Below are 25,300 nucleotides of genomic sequence, written 5' to 3'. Positions count from 1 at the left end.
AAAAGGAGAGAAAGGGGAAATAATGGAATGAAATCGAGTGAAATGAAATAAAATGAAGGGGTGAAACAGTGCTGATAGTTATAAAAATTGCACAGTGAATAGCCTGAAGCTTTGGATTTTTTTTTTACTTTCATAACAAAATTTTACAATTAACCTGCCTTACTGTGGGACCCACATGCTATCACAATGGTCCTGAGAGTCAGCACGGGTCCGAGTTTCATCCTGTTTCACATATGAGGAAGCTGAGGCCAGTGACTCTCCCAACAGAGCAAACCTGCTTAGCGGTGGAGCCAGAGCGCAGCCCAGGTTTTCTCTGCTGACCCAGTAGGCCCCAAGGCCACTGAGTCATAAATGGTCAGGGACTCCTGTCACTCTCTAAGCAGGCTGGTGACATCCCGAGTGCGATGGTCTGAATGTTTGTGTTCCCCCCAAATTCCTATGTTGACATCCTAACCCCCAAGGTGAGGGTCTTAGAAAGCGGGGTCTTAGGGAGGTGATTAGGTCATGAGGTTGGAGGCCAGAAGGAGACCCCTAAGAGCTCTCTTTCCCTTCCACCAGGTGAGGTTACAGAGAGAAGACGACCATCTAGGAAGCAGGTTCTCACCAGAGCCTTGATCTTGGAGTTCCCAGTCTCCAGAACTGTGAGAAATGAATGTTTGTTGTTTATAAGCCATCTTTGTTAGTGCCCTGAGTGGATTCCGATCCTAGCGCCCCTGCGCACAGCAGAGCGGAACCTGCCCGGGCTTTCTGCGCCATCCTCTCCCCTTCTGGCGCTCTATCAGAAGTGCTCCCTGCTAGTCACAGGGTTTGCAGGGCCAGTTTTTTCAGAAGTAGGTGGTCAAGTCCTTCTTCCTGGTCTGTCTAGTTTGGAAGCTCCACTGAAACCTGTCTACCATGGGGGACCCTGCTGGTATCTGAAATACATGTAGCATCACTTTCAACACCATAGCAACACGCAGCTGCCACAGTGTGACAATTGACAGCCAGGTGGTGGGGATCCCTGACCAGAAGTGAACCCAGGCCACGGGGGTGACCGCACTGAACCTTAACCACTAGACCAGTGGGGTTAGCTTTATAAGCCATCTAGTTTATGGTATTTTGTTATAACAGACCAGGTGGACTAAGACACTAGGGGTGTACAAGGGGCATAAACATTTATGATATCATCCTTATATTTAAATGGAAGGTAAAAATTACAGAAAGAAAATGTGAAAATAAAAAATGATTTTAAGATCCCCAACTTGCATTTGATACACTATTGCGGACGTTCTTACCAGCATCTTTATCGGTCCCTGGTCTGTCTGCCAGTGAAGTAAAGGTATGGTTGTTGACAACAACACAGTGGCCTCTATGTGTCCGATCCATCCTGTACAGAGATGTCTCCTTGGAAGAAGATATAGAACCACTTATTAGGGAATCCTCATTGTAAGGGGTTAATGTTTCTAACCAACCGCTCCATTTCTCAGTACCAAAGGCAGAGAGTTGTCAAGATCCTGGTCCTGGTCTGGAATTAATCAATTAATTCCAAGGTGGAAGGCCAGGTCCTGATTAAAATTGAGACTTCACCTGGTTTGACTGCAGAATGTGAATTCTCAGTGTTAAATAACAGAATATGTGTTTTAACTTTGGCAAACCCAGGGTTTATGGAAAAGCATCCTCCTTTTTGGATCAGCAAAGTGAAGAAAGCCTAGGAAAGGATCTAACAAGACAAAAACTCAGATGGTAATTTTGTTTGTCAGATGGTAGGATTTTAGAGTGATATGCTTCTTCCAAAAACAGAGAAATCTCTTTTGTAGAGATCACAGTAGGAATTTTAAAATATGTGCAATTATTTTTGAAGGCTATTATAAACAGCATATGATTACAAATTAGCTGAGTTGGCTTCAGTGTGGCTAAAATGTGCGGCTAAAATGACCACCTGAAAATATGGTACGTCTTTGATCCAAGCAGAAAAGAAGTTGCTTCGGTCAACAAAAAAGAAATTCCCCTCTCTGGAAATAATTCAAAGGGTAAGCAAGACAGAAAGGACAGCAGCATCGCCTCCATAGACAAAGGTCAACACACTTCTGATTGTTCTAGGAAAGGTGGGAAGGACAGAGAATCACAGAAAGAGGAAGAAGAATCAAGACAGAGACAAGCAGCTCTGAGCCCTCACGGTCATTAAGGGCTGGACTCTCGTTGGAAGAGACCTGAAGAAACTGTGCAAACCTTCCTGCTGGCCTCAGAAGTTAGTGTCAGCAGATGCTCCCAAATCTCCATGGAGACCGGGGTTGCCCTTCTGCTAGAAAGGGAAGTACTCAGACTCTTCGAAACTCTTCCCCTAAACACTTAGATTTCCTTACAGAGGATGGGTTTGGAGTCAAGATCACATGAATCGGCTCAAGCGTTCCTGGTAGAAAACTTGGTTGGGTTGAGTCAGCATCTGTCTGTCACTGTATACAGAGAGGCTGGCAGACACCAAAAAGAAAGGGGAAAAAAAGAAAAAAAGAAAGGTCCAGAGACTCATCAGGGCAGGACAAAACCCCACAGCCCTGGGATTAACTCAGTCATGCCTTTAGCGTTGGCTGAGGACAGCATTGCTTTGAAGCGTTGCTGCAAACCCCCTGGTTCCTCTGGATAAGCATCCATGATGGAGGGGAAACCAAGGATGGGTTACTTGTCACATGACAGTAGCAGGAAAATGTAACTTGGAGCTTTTCCTCTCCCACACGCGGAAAACTTTCAGTGGAATCCAGCAAGCTCTGCCCTCGTCTCTGAGGCCTGAGTTAGTTATCAACTACGGTTAAGGGCCGGTCCTGGGTGCTCAGCTCAGGCTGAGGGAGTCCAGGATCCCCCAAGCTAGAGAACAGACCAAAAGGGACCCAAGCTGCAGTCAAACAGAGCACCTACAAATTCCTCCTCACCTTGGGAGAAAGAAGTCATGTCTAAACTTGAAAACCACAGAATTGCAAAACTGAAAGAAACTTGATTGTTTTTCAGAGAAGTGAAGCCATTGCCTGCGCTCCCGTAGCTACACCATGGAGAGCCTGGAGGGTGAGCGCTGGGGTCAGACTGCTGGGCTCAAATCTCAGCTGCACTCCTTTCGAGCCGTGGGACCTTCAGCAACGCACTAGGCCGCTTGGGTCTCGGTTTCCTCATCATTAGGTGAGAACGGCAGTGGTCTCCACTCTAGGTGGCTGGAGGATTAAATGAGATAAGGCCTAGAAAGCTCGTAGAGCATGCCCAGCGCATGACCAGTGCTCAGTAATGTAGCTTTCAACATCAGATCACACAGCCTCCCAGTTAGGCAGAAAGAGAGATTCCTAAGAAAGTGGGGCATGTTGGATTCTGAAGTTTAAGTTTCCAGAAAAAAATGAGAGATGGGCTCTGATGAACTTCACACATCACAGAGAGAGTACACCAAAAACCTGTCTGTTCAACAGCAGTTTAGCCCAGTGGCAGATTCTGGAATATTTTCCTGAGGTCGTGACTTCTGGGCAAGGATTCAGGGCACTAAACACACCATTGCCAAGTCCTTCCCTCTGGCCTGTCTCCCTCTGAAACACACAAGCAGCATCTGGAGCCACACCACACCAGATGTTCCTTCTGACTCAGCATTCTTCTTGGTCACTGCTGGCCTGGGGTCCTTCCCTCCCCACCGAGCATGATCTCCTTCTGAAGGGTGGAGGGAAAGCAGCTGCCTGCACTCCCAGACGCTGCTCTGCAGGGCTTTCCAAGTCACTGCCACCCAGCGCCCTCCACCCTCCCACAGAAAAGCCTGGTATAATCCACACAGTCAGTGACTCACCCTGCACTCAGATCAGAAGTGAATTCTCCACTAATTTGTAAACCTTCTCCCAAGACACCTCGAACTGCTTCGTATGTATCAAGTATATCTGTTCCTGCCACACTGATCCAAGCCATAAAAAGCTTACGAGAAACACCCGCCATTTCTCCTACAGGCGCATCGGCCAGCACCTCTCCTGTTCAGGAAACGGGAAATGCAGGAAATTTACACAGTTAGGATGAGGGCTGAAAATCCAGACTGGATGCAGAGAAGGATAGACACCTAATCCCCAGTCACAGAAAAGGTCCCTCACAGATGATAAGAGAATCAACTCCCTCCTTCCGAACAGGAAGGTTCACGAAGACATCGTGGCAAAAATATGATTTGACACATGCACAGGAATATTCGTTTATTGCAGCATTATTTGGAATAACTAACAACTGGAAATAACCCTCACGCCTACCAGTAAGGACTGGTTGAAAGAACTGTGGTGCATCCCCACAGTGCGTAGGATGCAGAAGACAATCTCAGTACACTCCGCGGGAGACACTGTTACCCGAAGGAAGTGAGGTGATGGTTAGTATTTTAGGGTGCTACCTCTTTTATAATGAAAGGGAGAGATGAGGGTTTTTTTTCCCAAAGTAACGATAGGATAAATTAAAAAACTAATAAAGTGGTTCTCGTAGGAGAGGGGAAGAGGGGCAGGAACACACTGCAGACCTCTCTGAGTCCTTGAGTTATGGTTCTTACTTTGGGGCTACACAAATGTTGTAAATAATTAAGTACAAAGTTGACACATAGTCTAGGGCCCTCTTCTTTTCTGCGTCATCTTCCCCATCCACCCCACTGCCACCACTCCCAGCCCCCAGCCTGCAGCAGAAAGCCCCAAAGGGGGTGTGATCAAGGTGTTCTGGGGAGGCGCTGACCCTGCACCGGCTGTGTGGTGGGCAGGGCCAGGAGTCCTGTCTGGGGTGACAACCCCCTAGTCCTGGGGGATGCCTCCCTGCTAGAGCCCACCAGGCTTCTGGCTGCAGAGGGTGCCTCATCTTCCAGCCAGATGGAAGCTGCATGATACCAGATTCCCAGCCCTGAGGGAACCAACGCACAGGAAGTTTAGTTTCACTTTCCAAAAGACTTCCTGCCTTTCTTCTCACAAGGCACATTTCCCTTCCTACAGAATCCTAGAACCCTTCCTAGTGACATTCAAGAGCCAGGCGGGCTGTTGTCTGAGTTTTCTAGTTGGTTTTGAAAGCATTTGAGCAAATTTTCCTGGAAATAAGGGCATCACAGATGCAGCGGGCTCCGCCAGCACCTCCAGGCCCCAGGTGTCCTGGATTTGTCTCCTCCCTGTGCTGATAAAATCAGCCAGAACAGGGACCAGGAATAAGCTTTAAGGTCTGCCTGGCTCTCTTCCTCTGGGCATGTGAAACTGGGGGCCAACTTGTTTTAACTACACTCAGCGGGTAGTTTGTTTGCAAAAGTAGTTAGATAAGGCACCACTAAAACCCACCCTATAGATGACATCTCTGATGCTTGGGTCACCATGGTAACGGGTGCTTGAGTTTTTCAGGAACTGAGAGTCAACTCCTTGTCCAGTTCAGGTCGGTGAAGACCACCAACTCATCAACTGGGCCTGCAAGGATCACCGATAGGTGACCCTTTGACGTCAGGGGGCCCGAAACCTCCACCCTTAGATTATGCTAACGCCACCATTTGGTGAACATGTGTCCTATGAAGAGCCATGAAGCTTGACTATGCTTGCACAGATCATTAATTACCTCACTTTTCCTTACCTCCAATCATCTATCCCCACACTTCAGACCACCTTGCCTCTCTATCCCATAAATATCCCTAATACCCATTTTCATGGGGGCAGATTTGAGACTTGTTCTCCCATGTCCTTGCTTGGCTGCTTGTGAATAAAGCCTTTCTCTGCTGCAAACTCGTCTCGGTGATTGGCATATCGTGCAGCGTGCAGGAGCCTGGTTGGGTAACAGATGTTGCATCCTGTACTGACAGCCCTCAAGTCTCTGTATCAGATGGAAGTAAATGAATGAATGACCCACTGCCTGGCCACACTCAGTCTTCTTTCAGCTGTTTTCAATAGGGGTCCAGTAAGGCCTTAAAAAGAAGCTGCTGTTAAGGCTCCTCAATCAAGAGGCATGCCTCTTTAAGAAAATCCTATGCCACACTAAAAAATATTGATTTAGCTTTTAAACAAATCAGGGATGTTGCTTGAAATACAGAGAGTTTCTTCTCATTAAATCCAATTGTTGGCAGTGCTCTTTTATATAAGAAAGCCTCTCGGGTGCATATGAAACATGAGGTGATTTACTTTTTCCATCACTTCATGGAGAGCAGAGCTGCCCAGATAATTTTATGATAACTTCCAACCCTGAGAGGCTATGAGGACATGTGTAATGTGAGGTGCTGCCCCCCAATACCCACCTGCACTCCCGGCCACCACAAGTAGCCCTCATCTTTATGTGTCGTGGCCATGATCATCCAATGTCAGCAAAACAGCCACATTCCAGACGCCAAGGCTGAGCTCCACCCCTTAGAAACTCGTGAATTTCCAAGAGGCAAAGAGCCAAGTCCTGCGTGTGTGTGCTACATGCATGTCAGTCTCTGAGCACAAATCTAGTTGAAAAAGTGGGTGGGGGGAGGAATTAAGTTTAGTGGGCAAAAAAACCTCCCAGGGGAGAAAGGAAGGCTCTTGCTTATGCTAGAATGCTGACTTAAAATATGGAGTGAACAGTAGAGTTTGAACATCACTGCTTTTCAACAAACATAGTAAATATTGAATCACACAACAATAGTCAATGGATGCTCATTAATGAGGAGGAGGACATTTGCATGGTCTTAAAAATGTCTCCCCACCACTTGCTTCTTAGTAGCAAGGGAAAAAACAGTAACTATGAAAGATTAACTATATAGTGAAGAAATCAGACAACATCTGGACTAAATAATCAAAATCAGCATCACGATTGGGGGCAGATGAACAACATGTTCCTCCAGATGTGACACCCTGAGAAAGATACAATATCATTAATGTAATATTCTGGCCAGAATATATAGCTTGAATCTAATCATGAGGCAACACCATACACACCAAAAATAAGGAAAACTCTATTTTTTTAAAATAAAAGGTGGGGGTGCTGGTGGTGACTGTATTCTTCAAAAGTGTCCTAAATACAATATATGATCTTAGACTGAATTATGTTCTGGAGGGGAAAATAATGCTATAAAGAATATTATTGAGTCAACAGACAAAATTGAAATATGGACCTTCAACCTGATGAAGTATTGTATTTAACTTTACTGGCAATTCTAAATGTTCTATAATTCTGTGAAAGAATATCTTCATTCTTAGAAAATACACACTGAAGTATTTAAGGGTAAAGAGCCATGAGGTATGCAAGTTATTCTCAAAAAGTTCAGGAAAAAATCATGTGTGTGTGTCTACAGATAGATAGACAAAGACAGAGCATGAGAAGAATTCAGCAAGTCAGGTGAAAGAGCAACAGGTAGGTGAACCTGGCGAACAGCACACAGTGTTCTTTGTATTATTTGCATTTTCGACTTTTCTGTAAGATTGAAATTATTTCCAAATTTAAAAATTAAAAATTCTAACTGTAAAAATATGTACCATGAAAGTAGTAAAGAAGCTATAAAAGAATTTTTTGAGAATAAAAAATAAAAACAACCACAACAAACAACCCAATTCCACAAACAACCCAATTAAAAAATGGGCAAAGAACTCTAATAGACATTTCTCCAAAGAAGATACACAGACAGCCAATAAGCAGATGAAAAGATGCTCAACACAACTAATCATTAGGGAAATGCAAACCAAAACTACAATGAGATGCTACCTCATACCCATTAGGATGACTACTATCAGGGTGGACCAGTGGCATACTGGCTACGTTTGCACAATCTGCTTTGGTGGCCCAGGGTTCATGGGTTTGGATTCTGGTTGTGGACCCACACACTGCTCATTAACCCATGCTGTCGTGGCATTCCACATACAAAATAAGGGAAGATTGGCATGGATGTTAGCTCAGGGCTAATCTTCCTCTACTAAAAAAAAAAAAAAAAAAAACAGGAATGACTACTATTAAAAAGAAAGGAAATATCAAGTGTTGGTGAGAATGTGGAGAAACTGGAATGCCTGTGCATTGTTGGTAGAAATGCAAAATGATGCAGCTGCTATGGAAAACAGTATTCTGGTTCCTCAAAAAATGAAATGCAGAATTACTATATGAACCAGCTTCTGGGTATATACCCAAACGAATTGAAAGTAGGGTCTCAAAGAAATATTTGTACACTCATCTTCATAGCAGTATTACTCACAATAGCCAAAAGGTGGAAGCAACCAAGTGTTCACTGACAGATAAATGAATAAACAAAATGTGGTATAAAAACACAATGGAATATTATTTAGCCTTAAAAAGGAAGAAAATTCTGACATGGATGAACCTTGAGGACATTATATAAGTGAAATAAGCCAGTCACAAAGACAAATACTATAAATATCGATCATTATGTTGTACATCTGAAAGTAATATAATGTTACGTATCAGTTATTTCTCAATTTAAAAAATGAAGTAAATAAAAAATAAGTTTCAAGGATTAAAAAAAAGAGACAAATATTGCATGATTCCACTTATATGAGGTACCTAGAGTAGTCAAATTCATAAAGACAGAAAGAATAGTGGTTTCCAGGGGCTAGAGGAAGGGGGATGGGAAGTTATTGTTTAATGGATAGAATTTCAGTTTTGCAAGATAAAAAGAGTTCTGAGGGTTGGTTATATAACAATATGAACATACTTAGCAGTACTGAACTATACACTTCAAAATGGTTAAGGGGCCAGCCCCATGGCATAGTGGTCAAACTTTGGCATATTCTGCTTTGGTGGCCCGGGTTTGTGGGTTTGGATCCCGGATGTGGACCTACACCACTCATCAGCCATGCTGTAGCAGTGCCCCACACACGAAATAGAGGAAGATTAGCACAGATGTTAGCTCAGGGCCAATCTTCCTCAAGCAGAAAAAGAGGGAGATCGGCAATGGATGTTAGCTCAAGGCAAATCTTCCTCAGCAAAAAAAAAGGTTGAGATGGTAAATTTTACGTATTTGTATTTTACCTCAATTAAAAAAAAATACCAAAGTCGAGCCAATAGAACTTCCCAAGACTGCTGGGAAGAAACATAAGTCTCAGAGAAGAATGTTGACTACCTCCCAAGTATCATGACCATGTTATGAGGAAGAGATCACAAATCATCCCAGTGTTTGCCCCTCAACCCACCCTTCCATTGCTGGGCACCACAGGGAAAGACAGGCTACATAATTTGTGGGGCCCAGTGCAAAACAAAAATGTGAGGTTCCTCATTCATACAGTTTTAAGGATTTCAAAACAGTGACAGTTGAGCATTAAAAAAGCATGGGCCAGCCCTGTGTGACTGTTCACGGAGCTGGCCCGATCGAATCCCACAGATAAGAGAGAGCCATTTCAAAGCAACCCAATGGTGTGCTGGAGTCAGCTCAGACCAGCTAATGAGAGCTAGCTGTTAGATTTTCAGAAGTTCTGCAATCCAGCTGATGTCATGTTGGTAACTTGAAATCAGCCATGGTGGCAATATTTGCATCAAACGCTACAAATCAGGGCGACTCTCTGTCTCTCTCTCTCTCCTTCTTTCTTTTTTGGGGGGGTTTGAGGGTAGAGAGTGGAGCTGGTAGTTAAACATTTCCTGACACAGCAATGAACCTACCGGTAAGGCTCCGGAAAACTTTTTAATGTCCGAACGGGAAAACAGCTCTTCCTCTCCGTGATGCAATGACTCAGTTTCCTTGTCTACAGGAGCTGTCACCACCTGGGCGGCTGGAAATAGAATCACAGATAGGAAGACGAAAATCACAATCTGACTAATAGCAATCCAACATAACCGAACATCGAAAGAAATCACTGTACAGGGACCTGTGGATTTGTAGTGCCGTTCGCTTAAAGGGATCTACATATATACCCAGAAAAAACGTGAATTTCTAACTTATTTTTATTTATTATTCCATTTTATTCCTTGTATTATTATAGTTAATTTCTTATTGTTTTTATTATTTTTATAATTTTACTAGTTCTTTAAAATTACTATATATTTATTAAACACTATTTTAGAACTTACAGTGATTAACTGTCAGATAATTGCCAAGTAGAGATTACAAACGCATTATCTCAAGAAATAAAACCAGAACTCAGATTATAACAGCAAAAAGAAAAAGAAAAAAGGAGGGAAGGAAGAGAAAGAAGGAAAGGAAGAAAAGGAAAAACCATTCAAAGGAGGTGATTAAATATATATGTTATGTAATAAAAAGTATTTCTGTGGAACCATCAATAAGAATGAGCTATATCTGTATTATAAACTTGAGACAATAGATGTTTTAGGTGAGAATAAAGCAAGTTACAGAATACGATTAGCGTGATCTTAGTTAAATATATACTAATCTATCTATCTACACACACATGCACACACAATTGTCTCTGTATAGAAGAAGGGCTGCAGAAATATACTCCCGACAGTGGTTAACTCTGGGGAATGGGCTGGCAGCGGAGGAAGGAGAAGAGACTTCTATCTTCTACAGTCTGTATTGTTTTCATTATTTGAATTTTTATTTAATTTTACTGTAATTATTGTACATTATTTTTCATAATAAATTTAAAATACTAAAGCAAACACCAAGGCTGAGCAGAAAACTCGGAAAGTGACCCAGGTGGTCCTTCAACAGAGCTTGTGTCCTCATCAGATACAAAACATTTGTCTTTGGATCATCTACAGAAAAGTCTAAAATCTGCATACCCACTTATCTTCTCAGTCCTACAGTCCTTCACGCTGAATGGCAGAATTAGGCCAAACTCTTAGGACTAATCAAGATTAAAATATTAGTTGACACTGATAAATAAATGGCAAGCAATAGGATAAATTGGGGAATATGAGGAAGCCATTTGGTGTAAAACTAATTTGGCCTGACCTTGTTTTTCCAAAAGGGTCTCGCATGGCCATGAGCATGCATCGTACATCTGCTTTAAGTATTTACTATGTCCCAAGGAAAAGAACAATGACCTTTAAGATAAAGAAAGATGCAACTTCCCCTACGTGGGCATTTCCTTAAGGACAAGCATCTCTCCCTAGGCTAGGAACTGATTGCTGACCTGCTGTGACCACCCAGCTCAGACCACAGACCTGCTACCTGCTGTATTCATCAACTGCTGTGTGAATCACTGTGCCAACTAGGCAATCTCATGACTGTCGGAAAAGGGAGGTTCCATTCATGTGTGACACATGCTCTTTGATGCTCCATAACCACTCCGCACAGCCCGCTTCTTGGGAGTACTCCACTCCTCCGTGAAAGTACTGTCCTTGGCTGTATGGTCCTCAGATCTGGCTCATAATAAACTCAGCCCAATTTTGATTTATAGATTGGTGATGGATTATCTGCATCGATAACACCTATAATATAATAATAAATATATATTTGATCTCTGCCCCCTTTCCTGGCATACAGTTCCTAAAGCCCTTGGAACCTCTGAAGTGATAAGTGTCTTTTGTATGCTAATGATGACTGGTGGCTGGGGGCTCCTGGATAGCCTCAGGATGGGGGCTGGTTGTCAGCGGAATCAACCATGTGATCAGAGGGTTGGAACTTTCAGCCCCACCCCAAAACCCCTGGGAAGGGGAGAGGAACTAGAGGTTGAATGAATTATAATGACCAATGATTTAATCAATCATGGCTACATACAAAGCCTCCATAAAAAGCCTAACTGAAGGGGTTCGCAGAGTGTCCAGGCTGGTGAACACATGGAGGTGCTGGGAGGGTGGTGCACTCAGAGAGGGCATGGAAGCTCTTTGCTCCTTCCCTCAAACCTTGCCCCGTGCATCTCTTTCATGTGGCTATTCCGGAGTTGTGTCTTTTTATAATAAACCAATAATCTAGTAAGTAAATTGTTCTCCTGAGTTCTGTTAGCCATTCTAACAAATTATCAAACTTGAGGAGGGGGTCATGGGAACCCCTAGTTTGTAGCCAAGTCACACAGAAGCTGTGGGTAATCTGGGGACCCACTACTTACGACTGGCGTCTGAAGTGGGGGGCAATCTTGGGGAACTGAGCCCTTAAGCTTATTTAGTTAGAGTCTGTGCTAACTTTAGTTAGTGTCAGAGAGGAATTAAATCGTAGGGTGCCCAGGTGGTGTCCACAGAGAATTGGAGAATTTCTCGATACGGAAAAACCCACACATCTGGAGTCAGAAGTGTTCCCGAAGGGTTGGTGAGATAGTAGTAGAGGAAAACAAGAGTATTTTCCTTCAACACCCAAAAGAGATCACAGAGCAGGTAGGTTGTAGAAAAGAAAAATCAAAATTAGAATTCTTCTGACACAAAGCTCAGTCCTCGACACTCACTGGGGCATTTACTACATAAAAACTAGAGTACCTTCTCCAGAGTTCAAATAAGCACAACACTCTGATCACTTGCCCTGTGTTCTCTTTGTGTGCTGTGCTGCATTACAGGAAATGGCAACGTGATCAGAAAAAAATCTCATTGGGAATCCTCTCACTTGAACTCCAAACAATGTACTTTCAACGTCATCTTCCTGCTTTTTATTTCTCACTCGATAACTTGTTAGTTAGAAAAACTATATTTATTCTTCATAACTTTTACTTAAATTATGCATTTATTTATTGCTTTCCTTATTGTGGGAAATTTTGCCAATTTAACTACAGTACATTTTGTTCCTCAACTCGTTCTGTGTGTTAACAGAATTCTTAGAGAGAAGTTCCCTTTTGGTTAGTTTCGTTTTCAGCCAGAGAAGTTTGCATACTAGATTGACTCCCTGAATTAAAATATGGGTGTGGCATAAAACCTTCATGAAAATACTCATGAGTTTTTTTTTTTTTAAGGAAGCTTAGCTCTGAGCTAACATCTGCTATCAATCCTCCTCTTTTTGCTGAGGAAGACCAGCTCTGAGCTAACATGTGTACCCATCTTCCTCTACTTTATATGTGGGATGCCTACCACAGCATGGCATGCCAAGTGGTGCCATGTCCGCCCCCAGGATCCGAACTGGCGAACCCCGGGCCACCGAAGCAGAACGTGCGCACTTAACCGCTGTGCCACCAGGCTGGCCCCTCATGAGTTTTTATTTATAGCTCTTGTTTAACAGCAGAGAAATGGACTCAGAAAAAACACAAATATTTAGCATATTGACAGAAAGGGAGGCAGTCAGGTTTACTTTCTGCCCTGTGTTACCACCTCTATATAATACCACAGCAGGACTACCTCTATGTAATTCCACAGAACCACTACCTCTGTGTAATTCCACAGCACCACTACCTCTGTGTAATTCCACAGCACCACTACCTCTGTGTAATTCCACAGCACCACTACCTCTATGTAATGCCACAGCAGTACCACCTTTATAAGAAAGACTGAAAAAAAAAAACAAAGAAAATAAAATTCTTCTCTGATAGTAGTTTATGAGGATATGAAAGTTTTCATGACTTTTTTCTCTAAACAACACACTGCCAGAAACACGTATTGAATGCTTACTCTGTGCCAGACCCGCATTTTGTAGGAATTACCTCATTCATTCTATCCTCAAAAAACCCACGAGATGGGTACTGCTGCTATCCCCACTTTGCAGATGGGGAAAGTGGGACCTAAAAGGCTAAGGAAGGGCCACTGCCCCACTAATAAGGGAGTCCTGGCCACCTGACTCTAAGACCCCACTCTTACCCTCCAGGCCATTCTGCCGCCTTCATTTTTATGTTATCTCCTTCAAAACGATTTCCCCTACAGTACTCTCACTCCCAAATAAGAATCAGAAGAAGACATTTGTCTAAAACAGCTTTCCGCTGCTGGAATGTGAGCTTCCAGAGGGCAGGAGCCTTGGTCTGTAACCTGCGGTATCTCCAACTTCTAACTGTGCCTCCTGCACAGTATGCGTTCAGTCAATGTGTGTGGCGGGAACCAATGGGGAAAGAGAATACTCTCTGAGTGATGAGTGACATTGTGCATGGCCAACTGGTTTAAGAAGTCCCATGGTCTGGTGCAAGCCAGCAAGCATAAGCTCGTTACCTTTCTCTCTTTTGTATTTCTCTATCTTCCTCATAAGGTTAGGCACGATCTTTTTGCAGAGCATCTCCAGCAACGTCAGATTGTCTTCATCTATTCGAGCTTGTTTCTCCAGGTGTGCCAGGAGACTTAGAGAAGTCTGCAAGAGAATCAATGGAGTCACGTTTCCACGCCTACGATTATCCCTTCGCTCGTTCAACATTCCATGCATGGCACCGGGCTTTGCAGTGATGAGTAAGGTAGTGTGTCTGTCCCCACTGAGGTAGATACTATCATAATCTCCATTTTAAAGATGAAATAACGGAGGCACAGAGAGGTTCAGTAACTTGTCCGAGGCCACAGAGCCAATGAGTAGCAGAGCTTGTATTTGAACTCTGGCAGTTTTATTGACCACTGGGCTACGCTGCCTCTAACTCACAGCTATAAATGATATAACGGATTAGGGAAGCAGCCAAACAGGGGCACCAAAGAAATGAGGGGAGAATGTTTTAAAAGAATTTTATATTTGCTATTTTAAAAGACAAAAATTCTTAAGTACTCTCGGGAAAGATTGCAAATTGGCTAGTATTATTTTAATACTGAATTACATATGGGGTGGAAGGCACCATAATCTTTTCAGTGATAAAGGCTTCTCAATCAATGTATTAATCTGGTTATAAAAACTATGTACAAATAGAAAAGAGTAGCTAATCAGAAAGTGGATATCGGAACAGCATCTAACTGCACACAGAACCAGCCAGATGGGCAGCATGGGGACCAGAGAGAAGCCACCAGGGATGCTAAACAGCTGAAAAGGGACAGTGTGTTCTGGAAGAGTGAGAAATAGGCCTGAGTACAAGCTACGAGTGAAAGGTGGGTCACGGCTGGAGCAGAAGGCTGGTATCAGGCTGTGCGGGCACACCGTGAGGAGCCTGGGCAAGTGGTCCATGGATCAAGATGCCAGTAGTAATTTTTAAGGAAAACAGTGACATGAACAGATCTGTTTTTAAATAGAAGTTTTGGGGATATGTTAAAGAAGGAGTGCATTAGAGAGAAAATATTGGCAGGAAGATTAAATACTCTGGTGAAGAAATCATCTAGACCTGGTCTAAAGCTAGTGGTGGAAATGCAGAGGCGGCACTGGATCTGAGAGACATTTCCGAAGTATAATTTGGCAAGTTCAGAGATCCACTGGAAGTGGGTGAAGAAATGAAGGAAGAGGCAGAGGTGAGTTCAAATGTCGACAGTGTTCATTGATTCATCATTTGTCTATTCCACAGAGCAGGGTTCTCACAAGCTGCACATGGCAGGTGATACTTGAATGGTGTCTCAGGGGATGACTAGGCCTTCACTGCCAACAGAGAAAAGGACATCCTGAGCAAAGAAAATCATATAGGAAAAACGATGAGAAACTAAAAATCTGGTTATGAGGAAATTCATGGTGGCTTCAGCAAGAATAGTTTCACTGGAGTGATGGAGGCTGAAGCCATATTGGAATGCACTAGAACGTGACTAAGGGTAGAGTTGGTGGAAGGTGTGTGTGTGTAGACTATTCTTTCAAGAAGTTTGGCAGTAAAGGGAAGGAGGAAGAGAGCGCAGTAATACAAGGATGAGAAAGGAATGATGAGAGAGAGCGAGTGTGTGTGTGTGTGTGTCTCCAAACAAGGCACTCAGAATGCCAACAACCAAAGGAAAGGCCAGAGTTACAAAGTCTTAACTGATTTCTGTCCTCATCTAATCAAAAGAGATTATAAATTTTCAGGAAATTCCAGAGACAGCTAGGAGAACCAAAAAGGCAAAGAAACATGTGTGCCCCCAGCTGCAGCTGCCGTACACCGACTCGGCCACGGAACAAAGCAGGAGGCAGGAGGGGGTGAGGGATGACTCATCCGAAGCTGACCAGCTGGCAAAGGAGGTAGCTTCAACTATGCTTGCATTTAACCCCCACAAGGTTGTATGCAAACATAGTAATAGGTTATATGCAAATGAGCTCTCTGAACCTCAAAACAGAAACTCCTATCTTGACAGCCACCTACCAGGAGGAAGAAGAGGAGCTAAGACATGATTCTGGAAGCGAGGATGGAAATCCATTATACTTCGTAGGAAGTTTATTAGATGTTGAGTAACACACGATTTAAACAGAGCGTATACGCTGCTTGAGTTTAAGAACACCACCCTGGCAGATATCGGCAGGAGGAGTCTGAAAGCTCTTTTGCTCTGCTTCTTTGCTCAAAAGCTAGTCGATTTGGGTGTGGTTTCCTTTGCATCAAGGTTCTGAGAACAGATTTCCTGACGGTTGTTTAGGTCTGTCCATAAGTGTGAAGGCGGCTACGCTGCTCTAAGTTTGTATGAAAGCTATCAAACAGGAAACCTAGAACTCGCCACGGCAGTCATCATTGTCCCTTTAGAGAAACCACGTGAAGTTAGAACCCTTCCTTTCCGGCTGAGGAGGGTTCAGGCTCTCCTCCACTGGCTGGTAAAGAATTTATTTCTGTGATAAAACCTTCTGGGATTGCAATTGCAGTTAAGGCAGCCTCACTAAGCCCTGGCACGGAAACGCATGTAGGGTGCTTAGAGATCTTCCTTTACACACTTCAGAAGGCTGGCCTGATCGCAAAGTCCAGTAGACATCACTCTGGATTACCTGAGGTGATAACTCAGCCACAATTCTGACGGGAAGAATTAGATCTCCTTCGGAATGAAGCAGAGATCATTTGGAATCCAAGAAGGGAGTGCAGTTTTCCAGAATTTGACCAGGTAATTCCACAGTTCTATGCCACAACTAAACACAGTGACTTCTCCTTTTACTGTTGTACCAAGTGAGAAAAACATAAAATCATTTGGCTACTTGAGCATGGGCCTTCGATGATCTGAAAGCTAATTTAGCAGGGAGAGAAGTGTTTCGAATGGTCCTGACCATAAACATATTTCTGCAGCCACACCCGTCTTCAAGCAGAGTTCCAGGTCTCGCGGAAACAGCAGAGGGAGAAGTACATTCCCCAGCATTTCTGAGCAGGAAACCACGGACTCCTTTAACAAATACCCTGCTCGGCATCTGCCACCCCATCGCGGGGGGTAAAGGCTTCCACCCTGACGGACGGAGAGGTGCAGCCACAGAAAGTGGTCTCATTTTATTGATAAAGCCCAAGACTGGACAACTGTGAAAGCATGCCCAAAGTTGGGAGAGAGTATTGTCAGAATAACTGGAGAGCTTTTCAAGCTTTAGGAATCTCCTCGAATGTTGAGAAATTTTGCACGTAAGGTAAAATGCTGTCACTTGACTGGGTAACCACTTCGCACCAACACAAACACAACACATGGAAAAGATATTCTCTAAAACCAAACCTCCTGGCTTTTTGATTCTCCAAGAACTTCCTGGACCCTTAGGATATATGTGTGTGTGTATATACATTACACTTACATGTGTATAACATATATGCACACACATTTTATTATATACATATATATGTAATATATATACACACATGCATATATATTTACTTGTATAAAGAGGACTAAATGAGGATTAAAACAGAGAGACTGTAAGAATAAAACCAATAAATATTTTAAAAGAGAGAGAGTGTAGTATATAGTAGCTATATACCCTGACAATGTAGATATATTTCAACCCTAAAAACAAATGGGGAGAGAATGGGTACAGCACACACAAAATAAACATCTCAACTGTTGTGAATAATCATATTGGTGGTAGAAGTATTAATACTGATATTCTGGGAGTGTTGTATGTGTAATGTGGGATAAAAGAAATCATCATGTATTTAATTCTATCATCTGCTATGACATGAGAACCAGGATTCCCAGGATGGGAAAAAGAAGATACAGATCTAATATAGAAGAGATTAATTAAAACCATGAATTTGACTTGAAAATAGTGGTATAAATTCATGAATTATTTTATATTAAAACAAACTAAAAAAAATAGACACACACACAAGCACACATTTCCTAGCACTATCCTTTGAAAAAACCTAGAAGCAATCATCAACCCAAAAGCAATGATCATCTCCAGCATCGACTTTGTAGTCTTGAAATAACATTTCTCATAAAAAGAAACCAGGAAAAATGATGGATTCTAGGTCTGGGCAGAAAATGTACAAGATGAACCTGAGACATCTTGTCATACCAAGGAAGCTATCCAAGGCTGTGAGGGTAACGTCAAAATGACTCAGGAACCAACTTGAAGAGGCTACCCCTGTGCAAAAATGGGACAATTTGAACTTCAATAAAGATAATAACTGCAATGGATTTAAACCCATCAAATAGGTTTAAATCCATGAGTCCAAATTTATATATTTTTTATAATGGGTCACTTTCAGAGAGTGACAGGAAACCAGTCAACTGTCTTGAACACTGGGTAAATGGAAGAAGGTATCAAGGATTCATACATAAACTATCATCGAGTAACCAAATAGTAGAGGGGGAAAAAACAAAATGATAGAATTTTTTTCTTTCTTTCTTTTTTCTTTTGAGGAAGACTAGCCCTGAGCTAACATCTGCCTCCAATCCTCCTCTTTTTGTTGAGGAAGACTGGCCCTGAGCTAACATCCGTGCCCATCTTCCTCTGCTTTATATGTGGGATGCCTGCCACAGCATGGCTTGCCAAGTGGTGCCATGTCCCCACCTGGGATCCGAACTGGCGAACCCCGGGCCGCCGAAGCGGAACGTGTGCACTTAACCACTGCGCCACTGGGCCAGCCCCCAAAATGATAGAATTTTAATATCTCCATTTCGCAACCCCCAAAGAATCAATACATAAAAATGTTCAACATCAACAGTTGCTAACATCAAAAAAGGGAGAAGACCAGGCCTTGTGTACCTCCTGATGAAAGAACACAAGACCAGCTTTAGTTTGGCCAAAAGGATGCAGCCTGAGTCTGACAAACCCTCTGAATCCAGCTGCCAATCTGCAGGAAACACAGAAGACCGGAGGAGCCCACTGAACTGCACCAAGCACAAGCGATTATCAAAGCCTAGACTGGGGGAAATTCTATGGGCCTACTGTCCTGGGGTTTGTCAACAGGAGAAGAAAAAGAAAGGGGTTGAGGGGAGGGGAGTTTAACCTATAGATTAAAAGAAAGAAAAGAAAAAAACAGTCAAGACTAAATTGAGGTCTAGATATGCACAGCTAAGTGAGAAAACCATACAGAACTTAAGAACATGGTTCCTATAAAAGCCAGGACAGTGGTTACTTCTCTGGGGTGGGAGTGGGCAGGTGGAGGGGTTTCCGGAGCAGCTAGCAAAATTCAAGTTCTTGATCTGGGTGGTGGTTTCAAGGGTATTAGCCTTATAAGCTGTATGTTTGTTTTGTGTAATTTTCTGCACTCGCATTTTTTTGTTGTTTTTAAGAATAAAAAGATAAAAAGAAAAAATATAAGAAACAAAACCAGGATGATATCAGAACTTCTAGGGACTATGTAAGGCAGAATAGAGTCTGACAAGGGGCAACAACTATGAGAATGCGTTAAGTGTATCTTTGCACCTCCCCATCATGGTGGTTTAGTTCATCCTGCTAATCCTCCCGGTTTTTCATGCAAAGTCACATAAACAGAACAAGTTCAGGCTGTTTTCTCAGAAAGAAAGAGAAAGGGGAAAATTGTATCATCCCATTCATTCACGCTTTCATTTAGAGCACCATTTTGTAACAGAGTCTGCAAGGTTCTAGAGCTATAATGGTGCGTAAGACTCAGCCCCCATCCCCAAGGGACTCACAACCAATCTTTGGGAGAAAGGACCCTCAAGAGATGACCAATCAAAGAATGCAAGAGGCTAAAATACCTGAGGACTCTGAAAAGGGAAAAAAAAGGCCGAAAGATTGTGGCCTAAACAGAGAATTAATTTGCTCAGGTCTACAGGTCTGACACCAGGAAACATGCTTAATGAATTACTAACATTGTCCTCATTTGACCTAGCATATGTAAAATAGCTTCCCACTCTTCAGTGACTTTTCAAAGAAAAGGTATTTGTCAGTACTATCAGTTGCTCTGCGGAGAATGGGATACAAGAATGCGATCCACACATGCAGGCTCAGCAGCGTTGGCGATGTTCTCGTTCACACGTTGGATGGGGATTCACGGCTGTTCACTGAGTGCTACATTTCATAACTTGCATACACTTTACATGTATCTTTTGTGTGTTATCAAACATTATGTAACTTAAAACTAATAAAAATAGCAGTTGAATATAATAAGGTAACGTTATAGGGTAAAATTTGAAAATTGGCCCCTTCCCAAATTAACTAACTTGCATGTCACAAGCTGTTGCTAGCATCAAAAGAAAAAATGTAAAGTTTTAAGGTCTGGAAGAGAGACATGCAGCTACTTTCTTGCCCTTAAATGTGACCAATATAGCAAGAATACCAGCAGATAGCATTATATTCATATTAAAAACAGTACTATTAGCTCAAGGCACCTTGCAGCCCTTTACAAAGCACATCCTCAAATATTTGTCTTGTTTGATTTTCACAGAAGCCCTACGTGGGAGACACTGCCAAGTCCACTGAAAAGGGCGCATGGCTTCGTCAGAACCCAACTAATGTAGATGATGAACAACAAATTCACTCTGCTGTCATTCACCAGCTCCTTGTTTCCTTGTTGTGCCTGCACAGTTCTATATCGTAAAATAGTGGATGCCCATAGCACTTAATCATTCACTGCATGGCTACTGTGTGCCAAATACAGGCCCTGGACTAATGCTTTGTGTCCATTCTTTCATCTAATCTTCCCAACAGTCCTGGGAGGAAGTAGTATGATTGTCCACAAAATGACATAAGAGAAAGTGGACACTCAGAAATATTTAATCCCTTGCCCCACACTGAGGAGGTAGTCACAGAACCCAGGCCCATCGACACCAAAGCCGATGTTTCTAACCCTTGTAAAATACTGTCTAAACCCTCCTAAAACCTTTTCCAGCATCTTCCCAAACACCGATTAAACGTTCACAAAGACCCCACTCTATATGACCCACTCACCATCTGGGTTTTCGGAATCGAATCCTTCAGAAGGAAGATCATGCTGTTTAAGTTGTCTGAGTCCATGCCTTCTGACAGCTCGTAGAGCAGGTTTCTAGGACATACACACATAGAAAGAAATGAAGCCTCGCACTTGCAGGGGACGGCACAGAAAATCGAGTGCTTTCACAAACGTTCTCTCTCACTGGAATGAGCACAACCCGGTAAAGTGATAACTGTTAATCCCATTTTATAGATTCAAAAACTAAAATGTTGAGCTTCGACATGTCCTGTTAAATTAAGATAACACAAGAGTAGGGCAGGCCTTCTGACCCCAAGTCCAGTACTGCTCTGCATCACACCAGGAAGGCGTAAAACACGATTTTGGCATGCCCTCCGATCTCCCAACTCCATTCTAGAAATTCAGGCTCACTTTATAGGCCCTTGTCAGAGAACCTGGTGCCAGTCAACATAAGGTCCACTGTCGAAAAGGAAGGAAACCCCCCAACTTCTAGATAGTCACATAATCAGCAACCAGAAAAACGGAGTATTTCATCATACACCAACACCTCTGCACACCAGAGAGTATTCCTCAGGTGTTTAACCAGCAGAGTGGGGATGCTGATTTCCAGAATTCCCTCACTGACCAAACGTAGCTCAGGTTCTGAGAGCCAGTTTGAGCACTGCGGCCTGAAGGGCTCCCATCGCACAGGCCATAAAATAACACAGGAAGCCTCCTCCCCGTGAGCCTCTCTGATGCAGTAGATACTACGTCAGTGGACAATTTAAGACAGTGTTGTCTAAGGTCCAACCCATGATAGGCCTGATGCCTATATTTTACCTCTTCGGCAAAATGCCTATATTTTCCTTCTCTGGATTTCGCCCCAAAATGTAACTGGACATGGCATAAATGACGTCCCTCCCTGCCCCAGAGACACATCTCCTTTTTCATTTTACTTATTTGCCTCCAATTATGCATGACTCTCTTCTCAAGTCGGTGGATATGGGTGGACATGCAGTGACTCACAGGAGGAAGGACCGTCTGGCAGCGTGGAGGCCGGGAAGGAGGAGACCGCAGCCCTGTGGGCTGCCTCAGGCAGCAAGAAACGAAACAGAGGGAAGCCACCAGGCCCAGAGCTGGGTTTTGAAGCTCTGCTGATCTCCCAACCCTCTCATCTCATTAGCACCTAAAGCTGAGAACTCCTGCTTTAGAATCACTGCATCATCCAAGGAGGCAGAGAAGAAAAAGATCCTAATGCCAGCCTCCTTCCAAAGCTAGAGACCTGAATGAACACTCAATGGAAAACCCTCCTATCCGGACCGCAGAAGCCCCCTCACCTGAACAGAGAGACCCTCCTTCGGGCGGGCAGCAAGCTCTCCACCTGCTCTTTGGTGTAGCAGAGGTGGCACAGCAGCGACTTCTGCTTGATGATGTACAGGAGTTCCGCCAGGAAGAAGCTGTCTTCCTCCCTCAGCAGGTCCTCTGCCAAGAGATGGTCAAAAATTTCCAAGGCTGAGCTGGACTTCTCCAGCTTCTTGTGGGAGACGCAATCTCGGCAGAGAAACCTCAGGCGTTCCACGTCTTGGTCCCCCAGGTGAGAATCAATAAACAGAAGCTTCTGGCGAAAGTCCATTGTACAGTTATCATCCGAACTGGAATTCAGGTTTTGACCTTGAGATGTCATGGCCAGCCTGCGGGAGACAGACAGCTGGGGCGTTAGAGACAAGGACACACAGCACCCCAGCTTCCCAGACCCTCCCCTGGTTCAGGCCCCTTCTGTTCCAGGCATTAGACTTTCCCAGAAGAGCTGAAAAATAATAATTACTGTGAGGTTACTTCAACAGCCCAGAAAACTCAACCCCAATACTTGTAAATTAAACCTTTAGGAGGTCTGGAGCTTATGGAACTCAATTTACCTGATTTCTCTCAAATCAAAATGTCCCCCGTGGGAGCTAGTCAAAAGGGAGCGTGACACAGCACAGTTTCTCCCAGTTGGAGTTCTTAATTCATTCCCAGCAAACGGCAGAAATAGCACTTAGATTTATGCCTTACGTTTTAGAAATAGAGCAATCTGGGGGTTTATATTTCCGAAGTGTCTACCAACCCAAGGACAACAAGGTAACACTGCTAACCATAACAGGGCAGGCTGTTACCTCACAGAAACAGAAGCCATAGTCCTAGACCCCAGAAAGAAACGGTTTTAGATAAGGATTGCTCGGATCAATGTAGGAAGTCACAAAGTCCCGAAGTACGTATTTCCATCTGACCAGTTCATAAACTATGTTATTTTCTACACCCAATTTCATTCTAATTAGAGGAGCAATGAATTGATAAAATTTTTCAATGTAATATTATTCATTCTATAATGACTTGAGGTATATATTCACTATACAAGTCTTGGTTCTTTAGAGTCAAGAAACTACTTTCTAAAGGAAGGAGAACATGGCGAAAAGACAAAACATCAACAACAAAGAGTGGTTCTGTGTAGGTGGTATATTAATAGATAATATAAATTTTCTTCTGGGATCCTGTTTGAGTTTCTCAAATTTTATGCAATAAACACATATTACTTTTATTGTTAGAAAAAAGAAACCCAAAAAGTGTCATTTCAACCTCATCACCCTGAGTCTCCCTTCTGGTTGCCGCCCGGTGACAGTAGAAACCAAATGATTGGTTTTTGGAAACACATACTTTTTCTCATGCATCGCACATTTCCCTTGCAATTCCCTAAAGATTCTAATCTCTAACTCGGGCGAGTCTGCCAGACTTCGTGCCCGTTTGTGGGCTAGCATATTTCTGCTATGCTCTCTGACAAGAGCCTCTGCTGGTGCCTTCCCGGGGCTTTTTAAATGTTCATTTTCCTTGGCGCCGCTAATCAATCCAGGCAGAAACGGTGCCACTGCCGACCAGAGTTTTTGCAACTTTCTCTGCCCTGAAGCCAAGGAGAAGGCTGTCTTGTGAGTCCGGGCTGGGGAGAGGTGTTAATTACCTACCTTCAGATCAAATTCCACGATCTTCTGGAGGGAAACGGTTCTCAGGGAAATTGCCTGAAAATCAAGAAATCAGAATCTTCTGGGTGCTCCAAGTCTCAAGGAAACTCCCATTTGCGCGGGAAGAGAACTCAAGACTTGTTGCTAGCTCTGCAAGTAAAAACGGGATTTTCAGGTCTGAGTAATTTGATATTAACTTCCTGCTGATGTCATCGCTGCCTCCTGTGCCTTATCCCCTCCCCTTTCTTGGGGTTAGGATAACCCTGACAAACAGCGTCTCCTAAAGGCAGATTCACATCTTTCCCAGTGGAGAGCTCCCGGGTTAAGCCCGGGGCTCCTACACAGAACTCCGGGAAGCACCAGGCGCTCTAGCCTTCCATTTGTTACGCTCCTCAGTGAGCCAGGAAGGAAAGCGTTGATTTTTCCTAAGCATCTCCTGCCCCAAGCTCACTTAACCTTTAAAATAAAACTCCAAAAGCTCATGAAATAGGGGTCAGCCATCTTAACCTTTTCTCAAATAAGTCCATGTGCAAATCAACAAAAAAAATTTTAAAGGCAAAAAAGGGAGGGGGAGGGCCAGGCCCTGTGGCCAGTGGTTAAGTTCACATGCTCTGCTTCAGCGGCCCAGGGTTCACTGGGTCAGACCCTGGGCACGGACATGGCACCGCTCATCAGGCCATGCTAAGGCAGCATCCCACATGGCACAACCAGAGGCACTCACAACTGGAATATACAACTACATACTAGGCGGCGGTTTGGGGAGAAGAAAAAAAGAAGAAAAACGAAAACAAGAAATTACATATTAAAACAAAAGGGAAGGGGAGTGGAACTATAAGGCCATTTGGAGATATTTGACAGGAACTCTATCAACAGTAGACAAAACTGATGATGTGTCTGCCCTCACAGCACAGGAAAGAGACTTTGAAGACATGATTTCTAATAATAAAAACAATACCTAGGGGGCCACCCCCATGGCCTACTGGTTAAGTTCAGCGCACTCCTCTTTGGCAGCCTGGGTTGGTTTTCCGGGCGTGGACTTACACCACTTGTGGCCATGCTGTGGCAGTGACTCACACACAAAATAGAGGAATACTGACAACAGATGTTAACTCAGGGCAAATCTTCCGCAGGAAAAAAAAGAAAACCACAAAAAAACAAAAAACCCCACAATACCTAACTAAACAATACCTAAAAAAGACAATACTTATTTCACAAGAACCATGTGCCAGGCACGATTTACCCATTGAATTATCCCAAGTCTCTAAAATAAATACTTTTACTATGACACCTCTTTTAAGCTGTGAAAACTAAGACACAGAAAGGTCATAGTGATATCAACCCTGATATCAGTTTTGCTACATTAAACCCAGCATATATGGGGTTAAAACCAAAACACTCATTCCCTGCTTACTCTCTGGCTTCCTGGCTCCAGAATCCACTATCCTCCATGGAGACAGACACGTCAAGGACAAG

General features: G+C 43.4%; 1 protein-coding gene across 1 annotated transcript in view; it reads right to left on the bottom strand.

Moving 5' to 3' along the window:
- The window catches only part of CASP10 (caspase 10), a 31,855-nt gene extending 7,817 nt beyond the window's left edge, over positions 1-24,038 (bottom strand). Inside the window, 6 exon segments of the mRNA XM_014829204.3 lie at positions 1,275-1,383; positions 9,541-9,650; positions 13,894-14,029; positions 20,858-20,951; positions 22,175-22,528; positions 23,831-24,038. Of these exon segments, the coding sequence (XP_014684690.3) occupies positions 1,275-1,383; positions 9,541-9,650; positions 13,894-14,029; positions 20,858-20,951; positions 22,175-22,521 (796 nt within the window). The 5' untranslated portion in view covers positions 22,522-22,528; positions 23,831-24,038.
- Positions 24,039-25,300: the final 1,262 nt, after the last annotated feature.

Source organism: Equus asinus, chromosome 4, assembly GCF_041296235.1.
Source record: "Equus asinus isolate D_3611 breed Donkey chromosome 4, EquAss-T2T_v2, whole genome shotgun sequence".
NCBI lineage: Eukaryota > Metazoa > Chordata > Mammalia > Perissodactyla > Equidae > Equus > Equus asinus.
The sequence above is the reverse complement of the archived record's forward strand: the minus strand, read 5'-3'. Positions and strand labels throughout refer to the sequence as shown.